General features: G+C 45.0%; 2 protein-coding genes across 3 annotated transcripts in view; one reads left to right on the forward strand and one right to left on the reverse strand.

Annotated features, from left to right (window-relative positions):
• Positions 1-27,348, forward strand: part of Pla1a (phospholipase A1 member A) — a 37,671-nt gene that overhangs the window by 883 nt on the left and 9,440 nt on the right. For both annotated transcript variants that reach the window (NM_138882.2, XM_006248377.4), the window contains exons 2-7: positions 18,865-19,066; positions 20,577-20,754; positions 21,197-21,305; positions 22,025-22,126; positions 24,533-24,622; positions 26,943-27,110. In NM_138882.2, the coding sequence (NP_620237.1) occupies positions 18,865-19,066; positions 20,577-20,754; positions 21,197-21,305; positions 22,025-22,126; positions 24,533-24,622; positions 26,943-27,110 (849 nt within the window). The remainder of the gene's footprint in view (positions 1-18,864; positions 19,067-20,576; positions 20,755-21,196; positions 21,306-22,024; positions 22,127-24,532; positions 24,623-26,942; positions 27,111-27,348) is intronic.
• The window catches only part of Popdc2 (popeye domain containing 2), a 47,027-nt gene continuing 43,238 nt past the window's right edge, over positions 23,560-27,348 (reverse strand). The window contains exon 4 of the mRNA XM_063270640.1: positions 23,560-27,348. This exon is cut by the window's right edge and continues 4,822 nt beyond it. The gene's annotated coding sequence lies outside the window, so the exon portion shown is untranslated.

Here is a 27,348-nt window from a genome sequence, read left to right on the forward strand (position 1 = left end):
CACACACACACACACACACACACACACTCTTACACACATATATTCACATATGCATGTAGACACACATGCACATGCACACCACACTCGCCTGCACACACAGGGAGCAGCACGAGTCTCCTCTGGCCACCTCCCAACAACAGACTGCTTCTCTGTCTTTTCTAAGGTGTTTCTCAGCTGCTGAACGTCCACTGGGAGTTGCTCAGAGGTTGGGGCTGTTTCTATCCTTCTCCTCTTGTGAGGGGTCTTTCCTGCTTGCAGCAATTCACTGCCTGCTCGGCATGCCTTCCCTGGTACAAAGTCCAGATCACAGGGATCTATTCTCTCCTTACAGCCGAGGCAGCTTTTCCTCCGCTTCCTGTGGGTTTTTATCTCCCTCAGTTGTTTGTTTCTATAAAGGGGAGAGTTTGGGGCTCCAGTCTATCGCTCTGTATTTAGGGCATGCTCGGTGAATGGTACCGTACTGCTGCCCCGTAGGCAGCAAGGCAATGAACTGAGGGAGTAGACGATGAGTCTACAAGACACGGTGTGAGTTTATCGATCTGTCTTCGTGTCTTAGCTGCAGGGCTTTGAAGAAGTGACTTCTTTAAGTACCACACACTAACCGATTGCGTCACTGGAGCATCCGGAAGTGACTTTCCTTAATCCATCCTTGGAGATTATTCTTACCAAACTGGGATGCTGTAAAGGACTGCAGGCAGTGTGTGTACACTCGGACCTGTGACAGTCGCTTATATTCGGGTGATTTTATTATTAGTGAATAGTTGATGGGAGGAAGGGGGACAGAATTGTCACCAGCCACTTTAGGAAAAAGATAGGAAAAAGATAGGATGTATCCCAGATGCTCCTAGGAGAGCTGTGGGTGGCGTACCAGCTGGTAAGGGTGCGAGCGCGTGCTCTGTTGGGAGAGGCAGTCCAGTAGGCTCCTTCGCTGCTTCAGAGCTACTCTCTCCCTGCTGAGGGGCCGGAGGTGTTCACTGGCAGGTCCAAATTGAAATTTCAGGGTGGGAAGACTGGAAGAGAACTGTCCCCAGACTTTCTTTGCAACCTTACCTGGTAGCAAGCTTGTGGTCCTAGATAAGACAGAAGGAGATCAGAAGCCTCGAGCCAGGTTATCGGGTTGCGGTTACGTCAGTTCACAACGTGGGTGGATTCCAGATGTCCGTGCAGAGGAAGGCAGCGCTTGCTAGCAATGTCTTCAGAGCCCTTACCCTACCGGCTTGCCTTTGTCTGCTGACATCTTCCTTCAGACAGACCTGACAGGCTCAAGGTTTTCTATTTCCCGGAAACTCCCTGACCTTTCCGCCTTAACTAAGTTACTGCTGCCAACAAGGACAGTGTGTACTGGGTTAACACTTCCTGCTCTTTAAAGTGGGCGATTTGGGAAAGCCGGTAGGTTAGGAGAGATAGAAAAAGAAAGCCGTAGTTCCTGTACGGTCACCCAGAGGAAGATGAGAGAAGAAGGGCTTAAAGCACACGGGGCCCGAAGCAAAGGGAAGAAAGAGCTCATGAGCAAGAGTCATGAACAGAGGAGGGTACCAATGTGACTCTCCACTAAGACGGTCCCTCTGTCGCCCACCTTGCTGTCTTGACTGGGCACCTGCACAATTCTTCATGACAGTCCAGGTGATGGTCTCAGGTGTTTTCTTTCTTTAAACATATATATATATATATATATATATATATATATATATATATATATATATAGAGAGAGAGAGAGAGAGAGAGAGAGAGAGAGAGAGGTGCACGTCGGAGGACAATTTATTGGGCTGACATCGTGCACATTGGTTCTCTCTCCCAGCCTTGCAGATCTCAGGGATCCAACCCAGGTCATCGAGCTGGGTGAAAAGCCACCTTAAGTCCCTGAGTGTTTTCTCAGTCAGACGGCTTTACAGGTTTTTCTCTCAGCACCACAGGCCCTCACACTCATACTCTGACTTCCCTGAAAGTCTTGTGTTTATTTCTTCTTTTTCTGAGAAACCTTTGAGTCTTTGAGAGTAGCTGTGGCTGGCATCTTATCCCTGAACCCTTAGAACCTGGAGCTTTGACTGCTTAGGGGGAAACAGCTGGGCGTGGGCCTCACTTTCATTTCCTGACATTTATCTAGTCTAGCTAAATGATCCAGGCCCCAAAAGAGTACCCTATCCCTCCCAAAAGGATCTCTGGGGGGCCCTTCATTAGTTACTGCTGACAAGGTGAACCACAGACCACAGTGTTCAGTGGGGAGGCAGAAGGTTTGTCAGAGTGTTAGAAAGCTCAAGGCCTGCCCAGCCCAAGTTAGGCTGGGAAAACTGAGGAGAAGCAGCCAGGATGGCCTGAAGTACCCACCTCTCAACAGCCAGCTCAGGTGATAGTACCTCAGGATGGCCTGAGGTACCCACCTCTCAACAGCCAGCTCAGGTGATACCTCTCCTGCATGTCTGGCAGGAGCCTAGCTATGGTGGGAGTCCCCACCTTTCTCCCAGTCTGCAGTGTCCTCAAAGCAAAACCATGAGGGAGGGAGCCCACGACTTGGAACACAGGCATCTTCTGCAAGCTCTGCACTTGGACAGCCAACATTTACCTCATCCTTCCTACTGCGTATGCTACAAAGATGAACAACCAAATAAAGTGAAAGCCACAATTTCTAAGATTTAAACAGCAAGGAGGCATGAAACTGTATAAAAGTGTAGCTCAGAAGATATAGTGTGACCCTACTACGAACATTTCATATGTGTAGAATATTTTTATAAATATAAATATTTATTTATTTTTATATTTATTTTATAAATATAAATATATATTCGGGCCCTGCGTGGAATCCTCCCTGTGGTGATTAGCTCTTCCCTAGCTTGTGTGAGACCTGTGGATTAATCTAGACCAAAATAAATATTCATTCGCCTTAACCCAAAAGAAAGATTTGGTGGTCTTGGGACAATAACCCTTTTCTTGGCTTCTAAACAGACAGGATTCCAGGTAGAGCATCCGGAATGAGGGTGAGGTATTCTCACTTTTGACTGTACTGAGCCCCATCTAATCTACCAAGCTCCCCTCTTCTCTTGGACAAGAGCCTTTTCAGCATCAGACTCTCACTCTTGGCCTTTATTTTGGGCCCACGTTAGTGCAGTGACTCATGAACGGTGGCTTGGTCATTCCTTACCAGAGTATGATCCCAGGGAGGGCAAAATTATGTCTTCGCTCTTACATCATTTCCTCTTGGTATAGCGAAGATGAAGAGCAAGGTCACGGGAGTGTTCTTGAAATCCACTCACCCCAAGAACTGGCTGGTTGCCAGCTTTGAGGGGCATCCATCCACCATTTGGAATGGAGTACACCTCCTTGCTTTAGCTAAGGAGATCCTCCAGTGGACTCTAGAGGGCGACGACTGAGACAGCAGCACGTTTGGGATCTGAAACTCTCCAACTAGCCAGAGTCAAGGGGGCTGGAGCAGGGGCGGGGCTGTGTACAGCAAGGTGATCGGAATTCCGCTCAAGGCAGCTTCCGTTCTGCGTGCCTGACCGGAGGAGCTCTGTGTGAACTTGAGAAGGAAGAAGACAGAGTGGCTCTCCTCCACGTTCAGGAATTATGTCACTTGACTTCCGTCCTTGTCACCTGCCAGAGCTGTTGTCTCTCAACTTCCCACGTTCCCTTTATCATGGCCTAGAACTCTTGTTTTCCCAAGAGGAGAACTGAGGTGCAGCCCCAGAGGAACGTCGTGGGCAGAGAACCGTCGGATGTCAACCCCTCTTCCCCTGAACGAGAGTCGGACACCGTCTCTGGTTGCACGATTGAATTCCAGGTTCATTTGTCTTCCTTCATAAAGCCCTTCGTGTGCCCGGAACTCTGGGTCTGCTTAAAAGAGAATTTTTTGGTCCCCAAAGCCTAATGGCTTTGTCAGAGTTAATCACTTCAGAGAAAGACTACACCAGAATCAAGAAGCCCGAGGACCGGTTCTTCATTACCAGGGAATTTGGGCCCCATTATCTAGAGCTCCTCTACCACCTTCCATTTCTTCTTACAAGAGTATCCTGGAATGGCGTCTAAGGTCTTTCTTCCCATCAGCCACTTCTCTTTTCTCTGAAGAGTCTTGAGTTCTGAGTTGGTTGACATATTCTTCAAGGCCTAGTGCTTTTAAGTTTGCAGAATAGATTTTTTTTTTCCTCTCTTTGGTTAAATTCTAGGTATTTTCCACTACAAAACCATATAAATATATGCTCTATGCCTGCTCAGATTAAACTTTTCTCGGAAGGTAGAAAAAAAAGTAACAAAACGTGTGCAGACATTGCCTCTGGGGAGGGGGTGTGTGGAGAGATAAATTTGAGATTTTTAAATTTTATTCTGAAAGGACAAGCAGGCATTTTCTATATTGATAGATTATATATTACTGCCTGCACCCCCTTTGCACTGTTTTGAATTATTAACTTTTTACATCATAGAAAGGGCTGGACAGATGGCTCAGTGGTTATACACACTGGCTGCTCTTGCAAAGGACCATGGCTGAGTTCCCAGTACCTATATGGTGGTTCACAAGTGCTTATAGTTCCAATTTTAAGGCATACAGCAACCTTTTCTGGACTCTTTGGGCTCTGGGAATGCAAGTGCCACATAGACATGTAAGCACTCACACATACATATAAAATAATAACAAATCATTCAAGAAAGGACAAAAGTTAGAAAATATTTAAAATTTTTACATAAAATTCATGTAAAACTGTGATAGATAGATGGGGGAACACTGTTTACGGACAACCAGACACAGAGCTTTCTTCCCAGGCTTCCTTCCATTTATTCTTTGCTTTTTTAAATGTGAATGTAATAAAATTATAAAATAAGGATGTAAGACAATTTACACAAAAAAAATATGACAGCCTTTTACCAACCTTCTAACCATCCGAGCAAATGGACAAACACGAGGTTCTTTTTGCTTCAGATCCTCTTTGATCTATTAAACATTGCTGGCTATGAAATTACAAGCACACACACTACTTCTTCATTTCTGTCCACTGAAACACAGCTGGATCATCCCCACATGTTTTTCTGTCATGCACATTGCCACAGTGGGACACATGTAAGACTGACTTCTGAGAATGGAGCCACTGCATCCTGGTTCAGTGGCCTTGTGTCTTTAATATCAAATTGTCCTCCAAGGTCCCTTACCCATGTTATAACCCACCTACAGCATATAAAATCTCCTTTCTTTTCCCGCTAATACTCTGGAGTATTGTATTACACAGTATAACTATGTAACACATAGTCATATATATATATATATATATATACATATATATATATACACATAGTATAATCTATGCCAGAGTGATCCCTATCATAGATTTCTTTAATTCTTGCTTTTCACTCTAAGAGCTTTTGATCTGAGTATGCAAACTCCTTTAGCTCTGATAATTACCTCTATAATATTTTTCCTCTCATTGTCTTACTGTGTTTTGAGACATATGAGCCCTGGTTGGATGGACTTGCCATGTGTGTGGATCAGGCTAGCCTTGAACTTGCTTTGATCCTTCTGTTTCTGCCCCATAAGTCAGTAGGCCACCACATCCGGTGCCACCCTCTTTCTTCTGAGAATCATGACTATGTAAGATGAGCACTGCTCCCTTTGGGATTTGCTTTTGTTTCTTGGTGGTGCCATGCATTAAACCCAGGGTTGCACATATTCGCATAGAACCCACGGAGTGTTCTGCTGAGCTACTGCCTCAAGCTTGTGTGTGTGTCTGTGTGCTGTGTGTTTGTGTGTGTGCTCTGTGTTTCTGTGTGTGTGTTGTGTTTCTGTTTGTGTGTCTGTGTTGTGTGTCTGTGTGTCTCTCTGTGTGTCTCTGTGTCTCTGTGTGTGTGTGTCTCTGTGTGTCTGTGTGTGTGTGCCTGTGTGTTGTGTGCTGTGTGTTTCTGTGTGTGTGTTGTGTTTCTGTTTGTGTGTCTGTGTTGTGTGTCTGTGTCTCTCTGTGTGTCTGTGTGTCTCTGTGTGTGTGTCTGTGTGTGTGTGCTTGTGTGTTGTGTGCTGTGTGTTTCTGTGTGTGTTGTGTTTCTGTTTGTGTGTCTGTGTTGTGTCTGTGTGTCTCTCTGTGTGTTGTGTGTGTCTGTGTGTCTGTCTCTATGTTTCTGTGTATGTGTCTGTGTGTGTGTCTGTGTGTGTCTGTCTGTCTGTGTGTGCATGTGTCTGTGTGTGTGTATCTGTTTGTGTGTGTGTCTGTGTGTGTGTGTGTCTGTGTGTGTGTGTATTGATGCAAGGAACCAAGCCAGGGGTTTGCACTCACTAAGCACACATTTCATTTTGCCTCCAAACTACACACACAGACAAACATACACAGCTCCAACACATTTGTATTTTGAAATGCTGTGGAAGATATGCCGTATTGGTTCCTTTTTCCTTTTCATGATTATGTTTTTTCAATTGCAAATGAGACAAACTTTTAAAAAATTCTCTCTATAGATCTTAAAATACACCGCTGATACCAAGGGTTAAAAAAAGGCAGACGATATTACAAAATGAAAGTGAACATAATAAGAATGGATATAGAAAAAAAAACCTAATTGGAAAATTGAAATTGAAAATACAAAGAATAAAAAAATGAAAATTAAAAAAATGTTACAGAGTAAAAATAGGCACAATGACAAGAATGTATATAGGAAAAAAAAACCTAACTGGAAACTGAAACCAAAAATAGAACAAAGATCACTTCATGCTCAGACAGAGGTTAGTCCAGGGAATAGGGGATTTTAAACGTATATTATTACTGTCGTCGTTGTTGTGTATGTGTATATAATGTGTGGAAGGGGTTTGCCCTTGTAGATCTGGTGGCTTCTTCTTCTTCTTCTTCTTCTTCTTCTTCTTCTTCTTCTTCTTCTTCTTCTTCTTCTTCTTCTTCTTCTTCTTCTTCTTCTTCTTCTTCTTCTCCTCCTCCTCCTCCTCCTCCTCCTCCTCCTCCTCCTCCTCCTCCTCCTCCTCCTCCTCCTCCTCCTTCTTCTTCTTCTTCTTCTTCTTCTTCTTCTTTCACCTCTGGAGTCTGAAGATTGAACTCAGGTCACCAGACTGAACAGCAGGTACCCTCACCTGCTAAGTCCTCTGGCCAGCCCTAGAGAGACCAGTACTATAAACAGTATGTGAAGTATTAGTCTAACTCTCACACAAGCAACCTAAAAGGAAAATGTACACACCTCAATCAATTGAAAAGCCCAAGCAGCAAATGATACACTCGATGCAGAAGGTCTCTGCAGACTCTGGCAGCAAGGGCCTGTCTTTTTCTCTTCCCATCGGAAGGGACTGATGCCCGTCTGTCCTTGATGTTTGGTTCATGAAATGCCTGAGTGAATGGGGAGCCTCAGAGCATGGTTCACTGAGCCAGGTTTTATACTCTTAAATGACTGACAGTTGTGTGTGTGTGTGTGTGTGTGTGTGTGTGTGTGTGTGTGTGTGTGTGTGTGTTATATGCACAGGTGCCCACAGAGGCCAGGAGAGGACATCAGGTTTCCGGGAGTTGGAATTGCAGATGTCCAATGTGGGCGCTGGGAACCAAGTCAAACTCTCTGGAAAGGTAGTGAATGCTCTTAACCACTGAACTGTCTCTCCAGCCCATGATCAACAAGTTATCACCTGTAAATACTGGCATTTCCCCCTCTCTCCTGTCAAATTCTACAATTTATTTTCACTTTATTGTCTTGTTTCTCTAGCAAGGATCTGGACCTCCAGAATAATATTTAACAAAGGCGACAACATGGGCTGGAGAGATGGCTCAGCGGTTCAGAGCACTGAGTTCCAGAGGTCCTGAGTTCAATTCCCAGCATCCATATGGTGGCTCACAACCATGTGTAATGGGATCCGATGCCTACTTCTAGTGTGTCTGAAGATAGAGATAGTGTGCTCACATAAAATAAATAAATCTTTAAAAAAAAAAAGAAAAAAGACGGCAACACAGATAACCCTTTCTTCTCCTCCGTTTCCTCCTCCTCCTTCTCCTCCTCCTCTTCTTCCTCCTCCTTCTCCTCCTCTTCCTTCTCCTCCTCCTCCTCCTCTTCCTCCTCCTCCTTCTTTTTGTTATTATTATTTTTTTTTTTGGAGGCAGGATCTCTCTGTGTAATTCAAGATTGCCTAGATTTACAATCCTCCTGCCTCAGCCTCCAGAGTACAGAAATTACAGGCATGTGCCACCACACCCTGGAGAACAGGTTGGTTCTCCATTTTAGTTGGAGCTGCAAAAATTGAGAAGAGCTTGTTATTTATATGTCAATATTACCAATCATACAAACAAACCCTTTATTTCGTGGATTAAACCCTGGTTGACCATGATATATTTTGGGGCCCTTGTTCTTGTTATCCTTGATGGGTTTTGATTTGCTGATATTTTACCTAGATTCTCTATCTTAATTATTCTTTTTTTTTTTTTTTTTTTTGGTTCTTTTTTTCGGAGCTGGGGACCGAACCCAGGGCCTTGCGCTTCCTAGGTAAGCGCTCTACCACTGAGCTAAATCCTCAGCCCCTATCTTAATTATTCTTATAGAATGAGTTGGTATTGTTTCCTGTTTTCTGTTTTCTGTGGTAATGTGTAAAACTGAGAAGTTCAGGGTTGGTAGAAGCTCACTGTAAGTCTGTCTAACCTGTTAGGGTTTCTTTCTTTCTTTCTTTCTTCCTTTCTTTTTTTGATGGATGGTTTGAAAACTACTGTTTCAATTCCTTTCTACTGTAGCTTTAAGTGTGCTATTTTTTCTTTATTTTTTTGACTAAACTTTAGCAAACTATATATTTTTCTAAGAAAGTATGCAATCATAGAAAATTCTCTAATTTTAATTTCTGGCTGGGTATAAATATGTCCTTTTATGATTTGTAAAAGAAATCAATTGTGTCTGTATTGATTTGTCCTTTCAATCCTTGATACTTTTTACTGGTGATGTCCTCCATTTTTTTTCTTACTCGGTCTTATCAAAGTACATCTGGTTTATTATTATTATTATTATTATTATTATTATTATTATTATTATTATTTGGAGAGCCAGCTCTTGGAGTGAGCATTTTGTGTGTGGTAGGTACTAGTCTAAGCAGCAGAATAAAGAAAATGGATACGAAACCTTGCCTTGCTTGAGAATCTCCTATCGCGCAGGGTGGATTAGAAAATGATGATTTCTACACAAGGAAGAAAGATCAGGTTAAGAAAGATTGAAGGCAGGCAGATCTTTGAGTTTGAGGTCTCTCTTGCCCCCAGGACAGCCAGGGCTACACAGAAAGACCCTGTCTAGGAAAAACAAAACAAACTAGGTTTAAGTCCCCCGTCCCCTATCCACTCCGCTGGGAAGGCAGAATGAGGGAAATTAATCACCCTTACTCTATGCCCACTGCCTGGCTGGTGCCGAGCTGTGGGAATTGCTGGACACCGCTCCGTGGGTGGGGAAGCGCTGTCTGTCTGAGCGAGGGACACAGTCAGAGCTAGCTCTGAGGTCCCCTGTTCTTCAAAGAGGCCAGGGTGTCTGGTTCTCAGGCTCTCTAGGCGCAGCAGCTGGGATGCTGGAGAAGAGCTGAGAACAGAGTGGGGCCGCACGGGCTGGATCTAGCCTGAGGCTGAGGGGGAAAAAGGGGGAGTTCTGGTTGGTCCCTTGGGGAATTCCTTGGTTTGATGGTGGCAGGCTGCAGGCTTGGTGGTGGAGGCTGGGAGCACAGGGAGGTCTTCTTCAGAAGATTTGGCGGCAGCTCTGTAGGTGAAGGCCTTCTCTATGGCTCCCCGCAGCAGATCCTGATGAAAAGAGGCAGTCCATGGTTTTAGGGAATTTATTGTTATGGTGGAAAGTGGATGTGTAAAACCATACCCCACTTCTCAGAGTGGGCCTGAGATTAAATACCCTTTGCAGGGAAGAGTGTCTGGGAAGAAAAGGTGATTGGCCTTTGGGTACTTCATTATAATGGAGATCTGTCTTGCGTCTATGTGACCTGTGGTCACAGTTCTCTACCTGTGAAAGGGCTTGGCTTACGTGACTGATGGTCACACATCTATGGAGGGCTGCAGTTAGTGACCAGCCTGGTTTCCTGGGAGTCGAGCGAAACGCCTATCGTCCTTTTCAGCGTCACCAGGGTTTTAAACCTCAACCGGGAACCAGGGTGCCTATCACGGTCCCACAACAACAAACAAACAAACAAACAATACCCAAAAGAAAGAAAGATTGAGGGGATGAGAGGCTGAGGTAGAAAGGAGGAGAGAAAATGGCATCTGAGAGGCAGGCTTGATGGGGAGGAGGGATTAAACACAGGAATGCCTGGCAGAACATTCCAGAAAGAAACAACAGCAAGGGCTTCTCACCGGAGGGAGAACAAAGGGGACACCTGGCTGGAACAGAGTGTGCAAAGTAAGTGTAGGGGACACAGAGGTCTTTGTGTGCACAGACATGCGGAAGGGGGATCCCAAGGACTCACTGGAGGGTCTATATGTCTTAGTTACAATTGCATCTAGAAATTGGGTCTGTGTTAACTTTTCCTGTGAAGGGGCACCTGATCAATCCATACTGGGTCATCAGAAACCCACTGTAGTTTTAGTTCTTTTTTTTTTTTTCTTTTTCTTTTTTTTTTCAGAGCTGGGGACTGAACCCAGGGCCTTGCGCTTCCTAGGCAAGCGCTCTACCACTGAGCTAAATCCCCAACCCCTCCCACTATAGTTTTAAAAGCTGTATGATGAGGCTCGATCAATGACCCCCTCGTGGTGGTGGGGTGGGGTTACACTTTCTTATAACTCTTGGATGACTTGTTAGTTGCTGTAGAACTGTTACATGCATTTGTTGTAATGTATCTCTTCCCCACGGAATGTATGAAAGTCCTGAGACAAGATGGGGCATGCCTTGCCGAAGAAGTATCTCTGTCAGTTCAATTTAACACATTAATACTTTTTAAAGAATGCCATTGGCCTCTAACAGCTTGAACACGGGGGCCCCTAGACATCCGCCAGGGTGGAGACTCTTGTTCTTGGCTAATCCGGAATCACCTGCCCCGATGTCTAGAATGCCTCTAAAAGGGAGTAGTCCATGCATAAGGTCAACACAGGACATCCACCCACTGATAACCATCTTGTCTATAAAGCTAGGAATTTAATGCCATTCAGGAAATCCTGTTCCTCCTAAATCACTGGATACACTCTTGAGACCAGTTTATATTTTGTTGTTGTCTGGGTCACAAATTTGGATCAACATTCCTTAGCCTAACACTTTCCCTTTTTACTTCATGGGCAAAGGCAAAGAACTAGATTACTAGATATTAATTAATTAATTAATTAATTAATTAATTAATTTGCATTCATTTTCCTGAGGTCCTTTACTCCTCCATTCCAAGCAGGGTCTCCCTTGAGAAGTTGTTTGAGTAGCTTCTGCAGCGTGAGATGAGAGCTGAACTGACAGCTGTACTGACGTTGCGTGGCTGACCCCCGGTCAGAGAAACCCCTGCGTGTTGTTTGTGTCATCGCCCCTCTTTGGTGGCTCTATCAACCCTGAGCTGCCCGACCAGGGTATCTGCTACCTTCCTGTTGCACTGCTCCGTTAATGAGAGCAAGAATCTCAGGACAAAGCTCGCTAACTTTATGTTTGAAAGTGTCCCGAGAATCCACAGTTACTCCATGATCAGTCGTTCTCCAGGCCCACAGTACGGAGCCCGATGGCTCTTCTGTATCGAGAGCATTGCTCTGTTGCCCACTCCAGGAAGCATGAAGAATTAAAAGGGATGTTATTGTTACCGTTCCTTTCTGCCTGATCATCACATTTGTCACAATATTTTGATTTCCAACTCGACTATTATCCTGGGATTAAGGCAGCTTTACATATTTTCGTATACCCCCAAGGAACAACAATATCCATACTTAAAATTTCCCACATCATATCCGTAAATGGAGCATGCATGCCACTGGCAGAGAAAGATTTTCAGAAATTCTTTAAGAACTCAAAAGCAAATGGCCTTGTTGATGCACATTTGTATTTTGAGGATTTAACATCACAGGCATTTTAAGGACTGTCACGATAGGACATTTGGCCCAATCATTTACCTGTTGACTATGTCCCTAATTTTTCAAGTAGTCTCTTAAAGTGAGGGAACATAGACAGCATTTCTAAATCAGATTGAGGAGAATGAATACTTGCTGTACATGAATATAAATCTGGGATGTTTAAGGCAAGTGCAACATGTCTAAATCTGTCTCCTTAAATGTAGGAACAGCAGGTCCCTGTGAGGCAGGGATCATGCCAGGAAACTTGGTAGAGTTGAACTGATTGGAGCCCCAGAACCTCTGAGAGGACGGTAGGAGCTTCACCTGCTCCTGTCACATGACCACACTCCCTACATACCACACTACCTACATAGGAACATGACCACTGTCATGTAGATCAGAATAGAGTTCTCCATGGTAACAAGGTATCTAGGGCCGGAGAGATGGCTCAACGATTAAGAGCACTGACTGCTCTTTCAGAGGTCCTGAGTTCAATTTCCAGCAACCACATGGTGGCTCACAACCATCTGTAATGGGGTCTCATGCCCTCTTCTGGTGTGTGTGAAGACAGTGACAGTGTACTTATATATAATAAATCATTTTTTAAAAAATGATGTATCTAGAAGCCCTGAGAGTTTAGCCAATAAGTTTTCCTTCCTGGACATTCCTCCCTGCAAAAACTATTTAATCTCCAGGTCCACCCTGAGGAGGGGGTATGCACCCATTTTCCACCATGAACAATGAACAGTTTGGAGCCAAGGACTGTCTCTTTCATCGAGAACTACCAAGGGGAGCATGGAAAAAGCCTTTGTCTACAGAGCTGTTCCACCTAACTCTCCTGCAGAAGGCCTCTCTGTGCTCCTAGACAACCAGGACAATCTCAGATGAGCTAAACCAGAGTTCCCCCTCCCCAACCCTAGGTTTGTCCTCAGCTCCTATGTGACTTCCAGCAGGATCTGGATGTCTAGGAGTCTGAGGATCCCAGTCCCAGCCTTGTTGCAGGCCTGTGAATCCCTGGCCCTCTGTTCTCTACTCCTCTGCATGGTTTCCAGCACTGGCTGGATGCCCAGGAGCTAGGGAACCCCAGCTTTGGCCTCCCACATCTTAGGCTGCATTTTCCCACCCCATGAGTGGTATATCAATGTTTCCCTTGAACCCAGCACGCTGCAGTGGCACAGGGTAAATGCAATTTAGCGCTCCACATTTGGCCTGACTGGTTTCCACATCCCAGCTGCAGGACAAAGCATGGATCCACAGTTCTCTGCCAAGATGTGTCCTGAGGTCCTCCTCATTGTGGTCCCACTGCACATTACTACAGCCCAGACTGCAAAATAATGACATGAATTTTATCCCCCGTTTCATGGAGATATTTCCTTTTTATATTAGCACCTATGTATTTCCATTTGTCAATGGTTTCTTGTTCAGGAAACAGTACTGAATTTTACAGTCACTTGTACAAAGTCATGGAGTTGTTACTGAAAATATTTTTGCTTCCTTGGATCTTAACAGATATCTCAATAGCTGTATAACACGCTCTGCCTTAGAGAACTGAGAAGAACTCACACTATTTCACTTTCTCATTTAGGGTTGTGACTCCTTGGATAAGAGGACCAGTCTCCTAGCCTCTGCTTCTATTTAAGAAAAAAAAAAGAAAAAGAAAAAGAAAAAACCTTTTTACCTTCCTTCTCCTAGGATCAAGCCCCACACATTGGGTGCCAGTTTCAGGGACCCCTGTGTCTTTCATGGACAGATGAGGAACAAGTCTCAGAAGACGAGAAGGCAGTTCAGCACAACGCAATTCAGTAGCCAGAGTCTAACCCTGACTGATTTATTTTAGGTAAATTTAAACACAGTACAGTCTGGTGAAAACTATTCTTGTGGTTAACTCGATCCCACACAAACAGCAAAGCATACCTAAATGTCTTTGAGAAACAAAGTCAGATGCCCATAGATCAGACATTAAAACTCTTTGTAAAGTTCCTTTCACTAAAGTACCTATAAATTGACTGGAAAAAACCCTCCAACATTATGAGAGTGGATCTGGAGGAGGGTCTGCTGTCAGAAAGTCTCCAGCCATACAAGACCACACAAAAGCTACCAGGCTAGAACGCCCATCTGCCCAATGCTTCTGGGAGAAAAACAGGTTTTGTGCTCCTTCCCTTGAAGGAACAACCATTGTGCTTAAAAGTCCAAGTTCCCTCAGTGCAGTGGTTCTCAATCTTCCTGATACTGTGACCCTTTACTACAGCCATGTTGCCGTGATTCCCGCCTCCCCAGCCAAAAATTATTTTTGATGCTACTTCATAACTGTAATTCTGCTGCCATTATGAATCATAATGCAAACATCTATGTTTTCTGATGCTCTTAGGAGACCCCTGTGAAAGGGGTCGTTCGACCCCCAAAGGGTTCACGACCCACAGGTTAAGAACCACTGCCTCCTTAGTGCATGTCTGTGAGCACAAAGACCTCTGTGTCTCCAACAAGGAAGGGCTCTCAAGAGGCCGGACAAGATCCTTGAGAGCCCTGTAGTCCATTCCGAGGACATCACCTTCTATTCTGACTAAAATACCAAAGGCTTTATCGTAGAAGACCGGCCTGACCTGACCAACTTTACCTTGGCTTCTGTGTAGCAATCAGACCAAGTGTAGTGTAACCCAGAAAAGCAGTGACAACCTATGGCAGTCAACTTGAGAAATGGCCAAGGCTCAACCCTAACTAATGATTACATAGGTAGGAAGGGTTGGATTCTGAAGATGTGATTCTGATGACAAAGCCAGCAGGGTTTGTTTGCCATTCAGAGGTGAGGAATGAAAAGAATCTAATCCATTGCAGTGGCCTAAACACTGCAATGGCTGAGTTGCTTAGGATATGGTAAAGAGCTCATGCTTCCCAATTCTTTCGTTTCAACTGTTACCTTCCTGTTTCTCTGTTTTGTCTGGAGTGGCTGTGTTATTCTTTCCTAAAAGGACGGGCTCTAAACAAACACTTTTCTTTTTTTCCCTTAATATTACACTTAAGACTGTGCGCCCCAACCCATTCCTCGAGACACTCTCTCACTGTATACCTCTGGCTGTCCTGGAACTCCCTTTGTAGACCAGGCTGGTCTTCAACTCACAGAGATCTGCCTGCGTCTGCTTCCTAAGTGCTGGACTTAAAGGTGCACACCACCACTCTTGCCTCAAAATAAACATTTTGAAAGACAAACATTGCAAAGAAGCTATTTGGTTAGTTAAAGTGGGCTTAAAGTCCTTAGTCAGAAGTGAAGGGGCTGCTTCTAGTTGGTCAAGCCTGTTTTGCTTCCAGTTGCACACGTGCTGTATTGAGTTTCCATTTCCTAACATGGGAACTCAATGCCTTGGTCTGAAGCCCTCCCAATAAGTCATACTGAGACTGTAAGTGTTGCATTAGCTACTCTGTACAAATCTTCACACCACTTGGTTTTTATATTCTTCACTCCCCACTATGATTATTCTTTAACAAGTACATTGCTTGAGAGAGTTTTTACACTTCCCATGTATTTTAAAATACATTTTTGTAGGCTTATATTTTTCAAAACCGACTTTAATAGGGGGTCCTTAAATGTGTTAACCTCCTTTCTAATCCACCACCCACTAGAGGTAATGAAAAAGGAAGGTTTATAGGGCAAAGGAATGTGGACCTGTTTAGAAATAGTTCTTTGGGGCGATTCCAGTCTTCATTGTCAGGATATCAGCAGTTCCGTTCACAGGAAACAGCAGCAGTCGCTCCATTCACTTGCAAACACCATTCACGAATCAGTGATGGCACTTCCAATTGGACTGAGTCTGCGGCAGCAGCTAGAAGTCACCAGAACATTACCAGAAGTTCTTTGGTGCATTTCTCTACTCGAAATCATGACAAATGATGATCGGTGAAGAAGGCAAGGTTAACTTCCTTTACCACAGCATCACCAGCAAAGCCGGTAGAAGACCAGAAAGAGTGACAAGGTGAACCAGTGCGAGAGCATCATCCACCATCTGCTGGGCCCTATTTATGCCCTTTCCAAACACCCTGCGTCCTCTCAACAGTCCATTCCAATAACGTATCACATGCCCTTCTACCAGGCAGCTTCTGAAAAGCCACAAAATGTCTGCTCTCAGCAAAATACCCCCCCATGTGTCTGCTTCAGTAAAAAAACATCTGCTCACATGCCTGCTTCAGCAAAAACATCCTCTCATAAGACAGTTTCCAGAAGGAAAAAAAAAAAAACCAAAAAATCATGTAACGCAACTGAGTCTCCAAACAAACCAGAAATTTCCACTCCACACTTTGTGGTTGGTTTCTAATTTTGACATTTATTTAATATTGTCTGAGTGATATTGATACTTTGATTCTTTGAGGGGTTTTCTGTGTTACCTGAGGCAAGTTACTTTAAGAGAATTGTTACTTAGTTCAAGTTTATTAAGTTTTGGAAGTGCAAATCCAAGACCAAGCAGCCCCACTGGATTGATCTTTTCTTTGAATGGACTGTTAGAATAGAAGCAGGAAGCACGTACTGGAGAAAAATGTCATTATTGGGTTAGGTGTAGAAAGAGTTAGAGTCCGAGGCCCTACTATGAGCTTCTAGGGCACACATCCAGTGAGCCAAGGACCTCATTAGGTCTCATGTGTTTTTCCTCTAGTCCTGCAGATCAAGAGCAGACCTTTTACAAGTGCTCCACCACTGAGCTACCTTCCCAGTCCTTTGTGTCTTGAGATAAGATTTCATTATTTAGCCCATAGTAAATTGGAAGTTACTATATAGCCCTGTCTGGCCCCAAGATCGAAATCTTCTGTCTGCTTCTCAAATAGTGCAATCAAATGTGTGTGTGTGTGCCATCACACATGGATGGACTCCATTTCTTGAAGGCACACTGTACCTCTCAATATTGCCATCTTGGGGACATAATGGATTTGGAAGGGATTATGCTCAAGTTATACTCAAGCCATAGCACTCACTGAAGGGACATATGCTCATTTGAGAGGGTTTAGTTCTGCCAAGTGTAATGTCATGGCGTGCGTCTTTATCCTGTTATTCAGGAAGCTGAGGCAGCAAGCCTATGGATTTGATGCTCATATGGATGGAGTCCTGTAAGAAGATTCTATCTTTAAAAAATACTAGGGCTGTGACTCTATCTCAGTGGCCACACCATTGCCTCACACCACCCTAGGCTCAGTCTACAGTACTACTAAAAACAAAGTGGAGCGTGGGAAGGAAGTGTTCAAAAAAAAAAGGAACCGAACCAATGGCAAAGGCTACGAACGGCAAATGAAGTAGAACAGGCAGACATCTTTCTCACCTACTGTGGGAGTTCAAAGTGTAGATTGAGAAGGTTGCCACACTCAGAATAGGTTTGGTCCCAGGAGTTTCAAGGACAAGGCTATCTGGAAGGACTACATTAGAAGCTGGGTCCCAGACTCAGCATCATGATGATGCTATGTGGACGATTCTCTAAGGTTGGGTTCCCAAGATCCACTAACAATAGTTCCACACCTCTCTCTCTCTCTCTCTCTCTCTCTCTCTCTCTCTCTCTCTCTGTGTGTGTGTGTGTGTGTGTCACAGTTACTTCTGATAGCATATATAGCTAAGGCAGAATCTAAAGGTGCTGTCATCACTAGAGAAAGGGTCTCCATGAAGACAGGTCTGTGTGATCTTTGTTCCATAGCAGTAATTCTAGGATTACTTCTTCCATGCTGCCATGTCTTGGGTTAGAATGTATCTTGTTTGTACTCCAGTCTGTTCCTGGGAGAAGTTCTGGGAGCTAAGGACCACAGCTCCTCATCACAGGGGTAGACTCATGGATACAAGCTCAGATGACAAGAGCCCTGTGTTCCCTTCAGGAAGGGAAAAGTTTTAGGTTGTATCTTTTCTGTTCGATGCTGTCAAAAGTCCTTTGGCTCTGGATAAAAACATCCGGGACATTGGAGCATATTGCATCTAAGGAGTACATTGAAAGATGCTTTATTTAAGAAGGTGTGGGTCATGAAGGCTACCCACAGTGTCAAACAGGGTAGGTTCCTGCTGAGGTTCATGAGGGACCTGCCCCAGCTTTCTCCCCTCGATTTCTTCTTGTGCCAGTTCCCCTCATGCTTCCTCTGTTTCTGTCAAAATTTCTCCTTTCTTAACAACACCAACAACCCTGTATTAAAGTCTCATTGTAATTTAACTATCATTATACAAAGTCCCCTTGCATAATGTGGTCACATTCTGAGGTGGACAAACTGAACTCAGGACCTCTGGAAGAGCAGTCAGTTCTCTTAACCGTTGAGCCATCTCTCCGGCCCTTGTCTTAGCTCCTTTTCTCATCACTGTGAGAACATGACTGACACACACAGCTTAAGAGAAGAGCAAGGATTTGATTTGGCTGAGGGCTCAGGAGGGATACGATGCATTGTGGTGGGACGGTACCGCCGTGGAGCACGAGGTGGCTTTGGTCACACTGCATCCAGTCAGGAAGTAGAGAGAGGTGAACAGTGGTGCTCATCTGGCCTTCCCTGTTTCACCTCACTAATCGATCTGGGATCCTGGTCTGTGGGATGGTGTTACCCACATTCGGGCTGGTTCCTCCCTTCTCAGCTAAGCCTCTCTGAAATCACCTTCAAGTCAGTCACACACAAAAAGCGTGTCTCCTAGGAGGTTCCAAATCCAGTCAAGATTGACTTCACTCAGCCCCACCACACGCCATTTACACTACGGTCCTTAACTTCCTCCACCTAACAGTATTCCTATTCCTCTCCGTATTTCACTCTCAGGCGTGAGAATCACACACAGATTTCTGCTTACAGAACTGATGCAACTTTTGACAAACGAGTGATTGGTCCCCGAGCTGGCTGACTCTGGGCTCCTGCTCAGTTCTTCCATGCAGGACTTCGTCCTTCTGAAAGGTGTTGACCTCATTCTGAACGCTCTTGTTTTGTGTTGTTTCCCCCCCAGGGAACGTACCCCCTACCACCCAACCGAAGTGCACTGACTTCCAGAGTGCCAACCTCCTCAGAGGCACCAACCTCAAAGTCCAGTTTCTCCTCTTTACCCCCTCGGACCCCGGCTGTGGACAACTAGTAGAAGAGGACAGTGACATCCGGAACTCTGAGTTCAATGCCAGTCTGGGAACCAAACTAATTATTCATGGATTCAGGTGAGAGCTCAGCCACCAGTAGGATCTCGGCTAAGAACTCAAGAGGCCGTAGTGCATGGGGAGTCGATGGGGAGATGAAGAGGCACGGGTTTACTGCCCATCGCCACTCATGCCCTTCAGGGAGCCTCGTGTAAGCCCTGTGCACGCTGCTTCCTCACTCTTCCTGGCACGGACGCTAAGCCTCCGCTCAGTCTTTATGACCCTGGACGAGCATCTCCAGTTTCCACATCTGGGTTAAAAAGGAAGGTGGAGGAATAGTCTCACCGGTTCTTGGGCAAAAACCTGCACCATTATCTCCAGCGTGTGGTCGTACAGCATGATTCATTTGGGCCATGAGGTCACAGGTTTTACGCAGTCGCTTGGGGATAACAACAAGGTACTTTTTGCCCGAAGTTTTATTTCCTCTTTTCTTTCCTTCACTTTTTTTTCCATGATTTTATGACTTGAGAAACTTTTGTTTATGATGCGGCCTCCATCTTACCCTGAGGTTAGCATTTCCCAGGAACCTGACAGCTCTGTGGTTTCTGATATCCTACCGTTCAGTTCGGTCACCACCCTTTCCTTCAAAGATCTTTTCCCCCAAAGCCCACTGACAAGACAGAAACTAGAGAAGGTTTTTTGAGACGAGAGGGCCAGAATGACGGCAGGGCATATAGAATTGGGGTTCCAATTGAAGAGGCGCCCCCACAACTTCATATCTGGCCCCTCTCTGCTCCAGAGGCCCAGTCACGTGTACCCTTAGTTACGGTCTTTATTATTTTCCCAGCACGAATTTGGCCACTGTCCCAGGCAGAGTGTGAGGGAGTCAGAGTGTTCATCGGACAGCCCTTCTATTAAACCTCAGGGGCCACTTTCCCGAGTACATGCCCCGTGTGCACTCCTGTCTCCTCGTGAGCATGCTCACAGTGACCCACAAAAGGAAGCTGGAATGTCTTTCGACATCATTAAGAAAGCTTTCTGGAAAATTCCCAGCATTATCTTTCTAGAAAAGTCTCGTACCGTAGACTTTAGAAGGACAAGGGCTTGTCTTTATACCTTGGAAATCACCCAGTCTATCCCTTAGGCCCAGAGGTACTCAGTAAACATGTTGTGAATGTATGCAAGGGCATGTGAATAAAAGCCTCCTTGAGGTCAGAACCTATACTTTAAAAGGAGAATTCAGACCATGTATTTTTAACTCTAAGGTACAGAGTTGTCTCTCAAGCAGCATAGAGAGGGAGCGTGCAGACAGTCTACAGAGCTTTGCACAAAGGGGCAGAGTGAAGGTGGGTGTGGTTGGAATTGGCCATGAGTTGTGAGTTGTACACGCAACAAGGGGCCCTCTCAGATCATTTACATGAAGGCCCCACATGTGCTGGTGACTCTGGAAGGATGTTTCTCCCTCTACTCAAGGCACCATGCGACCGGCTGTCCTTGCCCTTGACTTCTGTAGCTTAGGAGCTCTGGGGTTCCTATCATTAGCTATCAGTTTGGCCAGTCATTTTCCTCCCCTGTGTTGACTCACGTCTAGGGCATTAGGAACAAAACCTTCTTGGATCAACAAGTTTATCAGAGCTCTCCTGCGGGCAGCGGACGCTAATGTGATTGCAGTGGACTGGGTTTATGGTTCCACGGGCATGTACTTCTCAGCTGTGGAGAATGTGGTCAAGTTGAGCCTGGAGATCTCCCGTTTCCTCAGCAAACTTTTGGTATGTTTGGGAAGGTTCAGGCTGGGTTTGGCCATTTGTACAGACAGGAAAGGGCAGCCTGAAGTAAAAAAGATTTTGCCCTTGAGATTTGGGGCAAAAGCAGAGCCAGATTCTTGGGGTGCTGATGGGCAGAGCACTTGAGCCTCCTCGAGGCCCCCAGGTCTCTGTAAGACATGTTATTGCACAAAAATAGTGAATGCTGACCACGCAGAATTTAGTAATACCGCCTAAGGAATGATGTGGTCACTGTGTAATTTGAAGTGAGGGAGCTGGGGTTGTGGGGGAGGGGAAGCTGCAGAGCTCAAAAAAGAGAAACAGTGATAGATGGGAGGCCTGCCCTTGTTCTGAAGCATGTGGGTAGGTGTGTGGTGCCCAAGGCCTTTGGTTTTAGAAGCCTCAGGAAAGCCATTGTGACCCAAGTGGAATCTATTGTCTATTCCAGGAGCTGGGTGTGTCAGAGTCCTCAATCCACATCATTGGTGTCAGTCTGGGGGCTCATGTTGGAGGCATGGTTGGGCATTTCTACAAAGGCCAGTTGGGACGGATCACAGGTAAAAAAAAAAAATGCCTCTCTATCTTTCCTCTCAGTGATTAGAGACAGAGAGATATTGCTTCAGAGACTTGTCTGAGGTGAGCACATGGGGTGGTGAGCACACATCCTTATGACTGAGTCACTGTTGCTACTCAAATGATCCACTGTTTGCATACAACAGCGCAATTCTTCAGCCATCTCCAATGTCATGATAAGAGCCTGTGTACCTGTTTCCAAACCCCAGTGTGCACATTTATACCATAGGTTGTAATAAGCTGTGATTGGGATTTGGTGTGGGGACCACCCCCAGACAGTGTGTTAAACAGCTACAAACACAGGGGTTTGTGCGTCAGTTTTCTGTCTCAGTCAGTAAGGGTGGGGTTGCCTGGTGAGTACACTACATTCTCGGTTCTTCTGTTGGACAAGTTTGAATCATGTCTCACAGAGTCCTCCTGAGAGGATGACACCTGTTATCATTGTTTCTGCCAAACTGATGGTGTCGTTAAGTTCATTTTAGAAGCAGAAAACTGAGCCATTGAGAGAGTACACCACATTAGACAACAGACCATGGGTTTCCTGGATTAAAGTGGCCCTGGGCTGGTTCTTCCAACTCTTGGTCCTGGTTAGATGATGTTCTGAGCTGAACTGGGGGGATGGCTGGAGAAGGCACAGTATAGGTCCACGGTGTTTGTGGGAGTTGGGAGGGAAGAGGACCCTGATAGTAGTCTGTCCTTACAGGTCTGGATCCTGCTGGACCAGAGTACACCAGAGCCAGCCTGGAGGAACGCTTGGATTCTGGAGATGCCCTGTTTGTGGAAGCCATCCACACAGACACTGACAGTGAGCTGGGGCGATGTGGCTGGGATGAGGGAGTGCACATAGATAGGTAAAGGCTATGATGCTATACCTAGGGACACGGTCCTGGCCAGAGAGCCCCTGTTCCTGGCAGAACTTCTGTTATACAGTAGAGAGTGTACTGGAATGATTCTGAAGGTCTCTTCCAGCTCTGAGATCATTCTTTGGCTATCACTGTTACTGTGACCACAGAGATTAGTAGTTTTATTTTAGGCTACCAGTAGTCAGGAGGACTCTCACTCATGAACCAAGATTGTTTGTTTGATAATCTTACTGATTCAACACCAAACCCTGTGCTGGTGGGCGTTGCTGTCTGCATAACATGTGGGAAAATCATGCTGCCTCTTTAGACTGAGTGCCTCTGAGGATGGACATGGGGCATTCCGCTCCCTGGGCACACAGGCCAGTCAGGACTTTCCTTTTCCCCGGGGACAAGCCTAGGTCAAGAGAGAGACTCTCCCTTCCAATAGTGACACACACAGGAAAGGCCACCTTAACACTCACTCTCTCTCTCTCTCTCTCTCTCTCTCTCTCTCTCTCTCTCTCTCTCTGTCTCTCTCTCTCTCTCTCTCCACCTTTTCTTCCTTACCACCTGGGAAAGGAGGTGGACAATTATCCTTATCTCTACTGGAAATAAAATGCCTTGTGGTGTGTACCAAGCACTGTGTTCAGTGTTCTAGAACAGAAGGGCTTAGAGTTCAAGGAAGACCGATACCTGCGGCTCATCCCCTTAGGTCTGAAGCATTCTTCTAGCATCCAAAGCCCACAGGCATGCAACTGGAAGAAGAAGCCTATGCAGTGATATTGTCCAACCCCTGTCCCTACCGTCACTGCACAGATACACACCAAGGCCCTACAGGCCTGGCTGTGTTGTTTATCTCTGCTGATAGTCTACCTTGCTCCTCAGTAAGGTGAGTCCTTTACTTAAGAGTCACATCCATGGAGACAGAAACACAACGGTGGTTGACAGAGAATGAGGGAGGAGAAATGAGGAGTTGGTACCCAATATTCAGCTTTGTTTCTGGATGGTAATATTTAGGCAATAAAGGGGAGGACAATGACTTCTCAGTATAAGTGTAGGCATTCAGTACTGACACTGAAAGGCACTAGTTGTCTTCTTAAAGATTAAGGTGGTAACTTTTGCTATGTGTATTTCATTGTGATAAAAAAAATGAACCACTGTTTTCATATATAAAACCAATTTTAAAAATGAAGTAGAGCTGTTGGGGATTTAGCTCAGTGGTAGAGCACTTGCCTAGCAAGCACAAGGCCCTGGGTTCAGTCTCCAGCTCTGAAAAAAGAAAAAAGAAAAAAAATGAAGTAGAACTCTCCCATACCCAACAAATCTATGTCATGGTCATGTTCTATTCATCATTACCTAACACTGGCCTCTTAGCTCTTTTGAACTTGGAGCTGCTGCCGCTGCTGCTGCTGCTGCTTCTTCTTCTTCTTCTTCTTCTTCTTCTTCTTCTTCTTCTTCTTCTTCTTCTTCTTCTTCTTCTTCTTCTTCTTCTTCTTCTTCTTCTTCTTCTTCTTCTCCTTCTCCTTCTTCTCCTTCTTCTCCTTCTCCTTCTCCTCCTCCTCCTTCTCCTCCTCCTCCTCCTCATCATCATCCTCATCCTCCCTCCTCCTTCTTTTTAGCTGCTTCTTTAACAAGGCAAAAAAAGTAATAATTCTGCTTCTTTGATTAATCTTCACTGAGCCAGGAAGCCCGTCCTCAGAATTCAGCAATGACCAGGGATATGCATTTAGGCATCTGTTTATTTGTTCATTCAATAACGATGTATCAGTCACTCATTGTAAGCCAGTTGTTGTAGTGGGTGTCAAGGACCCACAAGAAAAACAACAACAACAAAAACCAACCAAACAGACAAAAGCAGAAATACCAAAGGCTTCATTCAAGGAAACAGACCAGATTACAGGTTGCTCTTATCACATGTTTGTGGCTATTACACACCACATAAGAAAGCACGTTGATAGAGGGTAACTTCAGGAGGGGTTGCTTTGAAAGGATCATTGACGAGCATCTGTATAGTAGGCAAGTCTCAGGGGAGGGGAGTGAGTCAGCCTTGGCAAGATCTAGAAGAAGATTCTGGCTAGTGAAGATGGAGAAAGTAAGAGCTGGATGCAGGTGAGTGTTTGACTTGCTCGGGAAACAGGAAAGAGAACCACGACGTCGGTTCAAGTGTAACAGAAAAGGAAGGTTTACGTGATTTTATGGGTCAAGTCTGAGTATCCTAGAAACTGATGCCATGCTTCCTCTTGGTGTGCTTTGCCTTGTGTAGCTTCCCAACCCTTTGAAACAAGGACACTGACTCCCAACCACCCTGCTGTGGGACTGAGAACATATATTCCTGAAGCAAAAGGTTGACAGGGCTCTGCCTCTTTCAGATTTGGGTATCCGGATTCCTGTCGGACATGTGGACTACTTTGTCAATGGAGGCCAAGACCAGCCTGGATGCCCTGCATTCATTCACGCAGGTCAGCAAGTCAGGGAGAGTTAGTATTTCCGTGCTTCACAAACCGAAATTCACCACGTCTCCACCCTGACAGGCCAGCATGGTCCACATAGGGTCTTCCTGATGATGCCCTCCTATGTTGTACAGGGTCTTAGCACATACTAGCTATCCTTGGAGCCCACAAGTACCAGAGAGTTCTCTGATGCTAGAAGCTGGCCTCATGTTTGTGCCGTCATCCCAGTTATGTCAGCCTATGTAATGATCGAATGTTCAGGCCAATAACCTCCATTCCGTCCTGAGACATGATCTGTGGCAAAGTCTTCAGGAGCCTTGTTCTCTCCAAAATGTAGTGGTGGCAGAAGCAAGCCGTTAGACCACAGGGCTGCATGGCCAACATCTTACGGAGCCTACTGAGATCTGCCTGCCTCTGCCTCCTGAGTGCTGGGATTAAAGGAATATACTGCCATACCCAACTTCCAAAATTAGCTTAAAGATACCTTTAACACAGCCTCTCCTAAATACATTCTTCTGGAATTCTCTTTCTGAAAGTATTTAACACATACTTTAAGTTATAAATGAACGTAAGTAACAAGCATAGTTAATATCTGTTTTCAATAATACTAAATCTGTCAGAAGCTAAGCACCAAGCATTGCTCAGCCTTGCGTCCTTCTAAGGACGAAAATGAATATATTGGCATTTCATTTGGAAATATTAAATGCTGGTTTCTGTATACTTGTAGTACCCTCTTGTTTTATCAAATTCTCGATGTTTTAAGGATTTTCGTTTTATTTGCTTTTCAAGGCAACATCTCAGGCATTAGTCCAAGCTGACCTCAAACTCCAGGCTGCCCTCCTGCCTCAGCCTCCTGGGATTCCAGATGTGCACCATCATACCTGGCTCCATTTTAAGGATTCATTTGACAGTTTTATCAAATAAGTACTAATTTAATTTTTTGCCAGATTTACTGGTTTTTCCAAACATGCTTCTTGGAGAACTTTGATTACATTTTGGGATTCCATTTTAATTTGATACTTTCCTTTCTTTTTAAAAAAAAAGATTTATTTATTTTAATTTATATGAGTACACACTGTTGCTGTCTTCAGACACACCAGAAGAGGGCATCGGATCCCATTATAAATGGCTGTGAGCCACCATGTGGTTGCTGGGAATTGAACTCAGGACCTCTGGAAGAGCAGTCAGTGCTCTTAACCACTGAGCCAACTCTCCAGCCCTGTCCTTTTCATTTCTTCACAATGCAGTTTGAGAAACAGGGGCAGAGACCAGCTGCCCCAGTTCCCTGTTGATGCTCACAGAACTTCTGCAGTAGGGAACTCCTGACCATAGGAGAAAAGAGTGAACACAGTTGATTCTTAACTGTCATGCCAAGAGCACGTCTTGTGGTACAGGGGGAGTCAAACCACCCTGAGGCAGGCAGCTTACTCCTTACCTTTCAGCTCTTATTTGGGCTGTGGCATACCTGTGTATGTTGTGTGTGTGTGTGTGTTGTGTGTGTGTGTGTGTGTTGTGTGTGTGTGTGTGTTCGTGTTGTGTGTGTGTGCATTGCATGCACATGAATGGTTGCAACTTTTAAATAATAGATTACCACAATCAAATCGAGCTGAGGTAATCAAGATTCTTGGAAAGTTCTTTAGATCAGTTATTGGGCTAGGTGAGGTACAGCATGTTTGACTCAAAAGATTGATCATGAACAGCAGTTGATGCTAGACCAGATGTTCTCGATCTGTCATTCGCAACCCATTTGAGGGTCAAACAATCCTTTCACAAGGTTGCTTAAGACCATTGCAAAACCCAGATATTTACATTATGGTTCATAACAGTAGCAAAATTACAGTTACGAAGTATCAATAAAAATAATTTTATAGTTGGGGGCGGGTCACCACAACGTGAGGAACTGTATTAAAGGGTCGCAGCTTTAGGAAGGTTGAGAACCACTGCTCTGGGCTATCTCTTTTGCTGGGTTACAAAACTGTTTTGTGGGTGGTGGTGGTGAAGAAGACAATCAGGGAGACAAGCATCTCAGCTGTGGAGGTGGTACTCCTAATTCTGTATGCCCCCGTTTTCTTTTCTGATCACGTAAGAATCATTCTCAAACCAAGCAATTTTCTTAACAAGCTAAGCTTCCGTAGCCCAGGAAAATTAAAAGGGAAAGAGAGATTGAGGTAAGCATGTCTGTCAATATTTCAAAGTGTGGCTCAGGGGACAGCCTGTCTATTCATAGCCCTCTGCGGTATAAAACTCAGCAGACTTATAGTAAGCAGCAGCGAGGGAGTTTCCACTGGTGTTGTCTGGGACCGTGATAATAGTTTTTGTCCCCTCTCAGGTTACAGTTACTTGATCTGTGATCACATGAGGGCTGTACATCTCTATATCAGTGCCTTGGAGAACACTTGCCCACTGATGGCCTTTCCCTGTGCCAGCTACAAGGCCTTCCTCGCAGGAGACTGTCTGGACTGCTTTAACCCTTTCCTGCTCTCCTGTCCGAGGATTGGTAAGACCTCACTCCCTCGGCTTCCCTTGGCTTCCCTCAGTTTCCACAATCGGTTTTCATCGGCTTCCCTTGGCAATAGGGAAGCTCTAGCATGAATCATTTGTCACTTCTTTTGTTTTTTAAAGTTTTCATTTTTAAAATGTTTGTTTGAGTCTTTCTAGCATTTTGAAATATGAAACACACACACACACACACACACACACACACACACACGCCCATTAGTGCTGCTCATATGTAC

The sequence above is a fragment of the Rattus norvegicus genome, chromosome 11 (genome assembly GCF_036323735.1).
Source record: "Rattus norvegicus strain BN/NHsdMcwi chromosome 11, GRCr8, whole genome shotgun sequence".
NCBI classification, from domain to species: domain Eukaryota; kingdom Metazoa; phylum Chordata; class Mammalia; order Rodentia; family Muridae; genus Rattus; species Rattus norvegicus.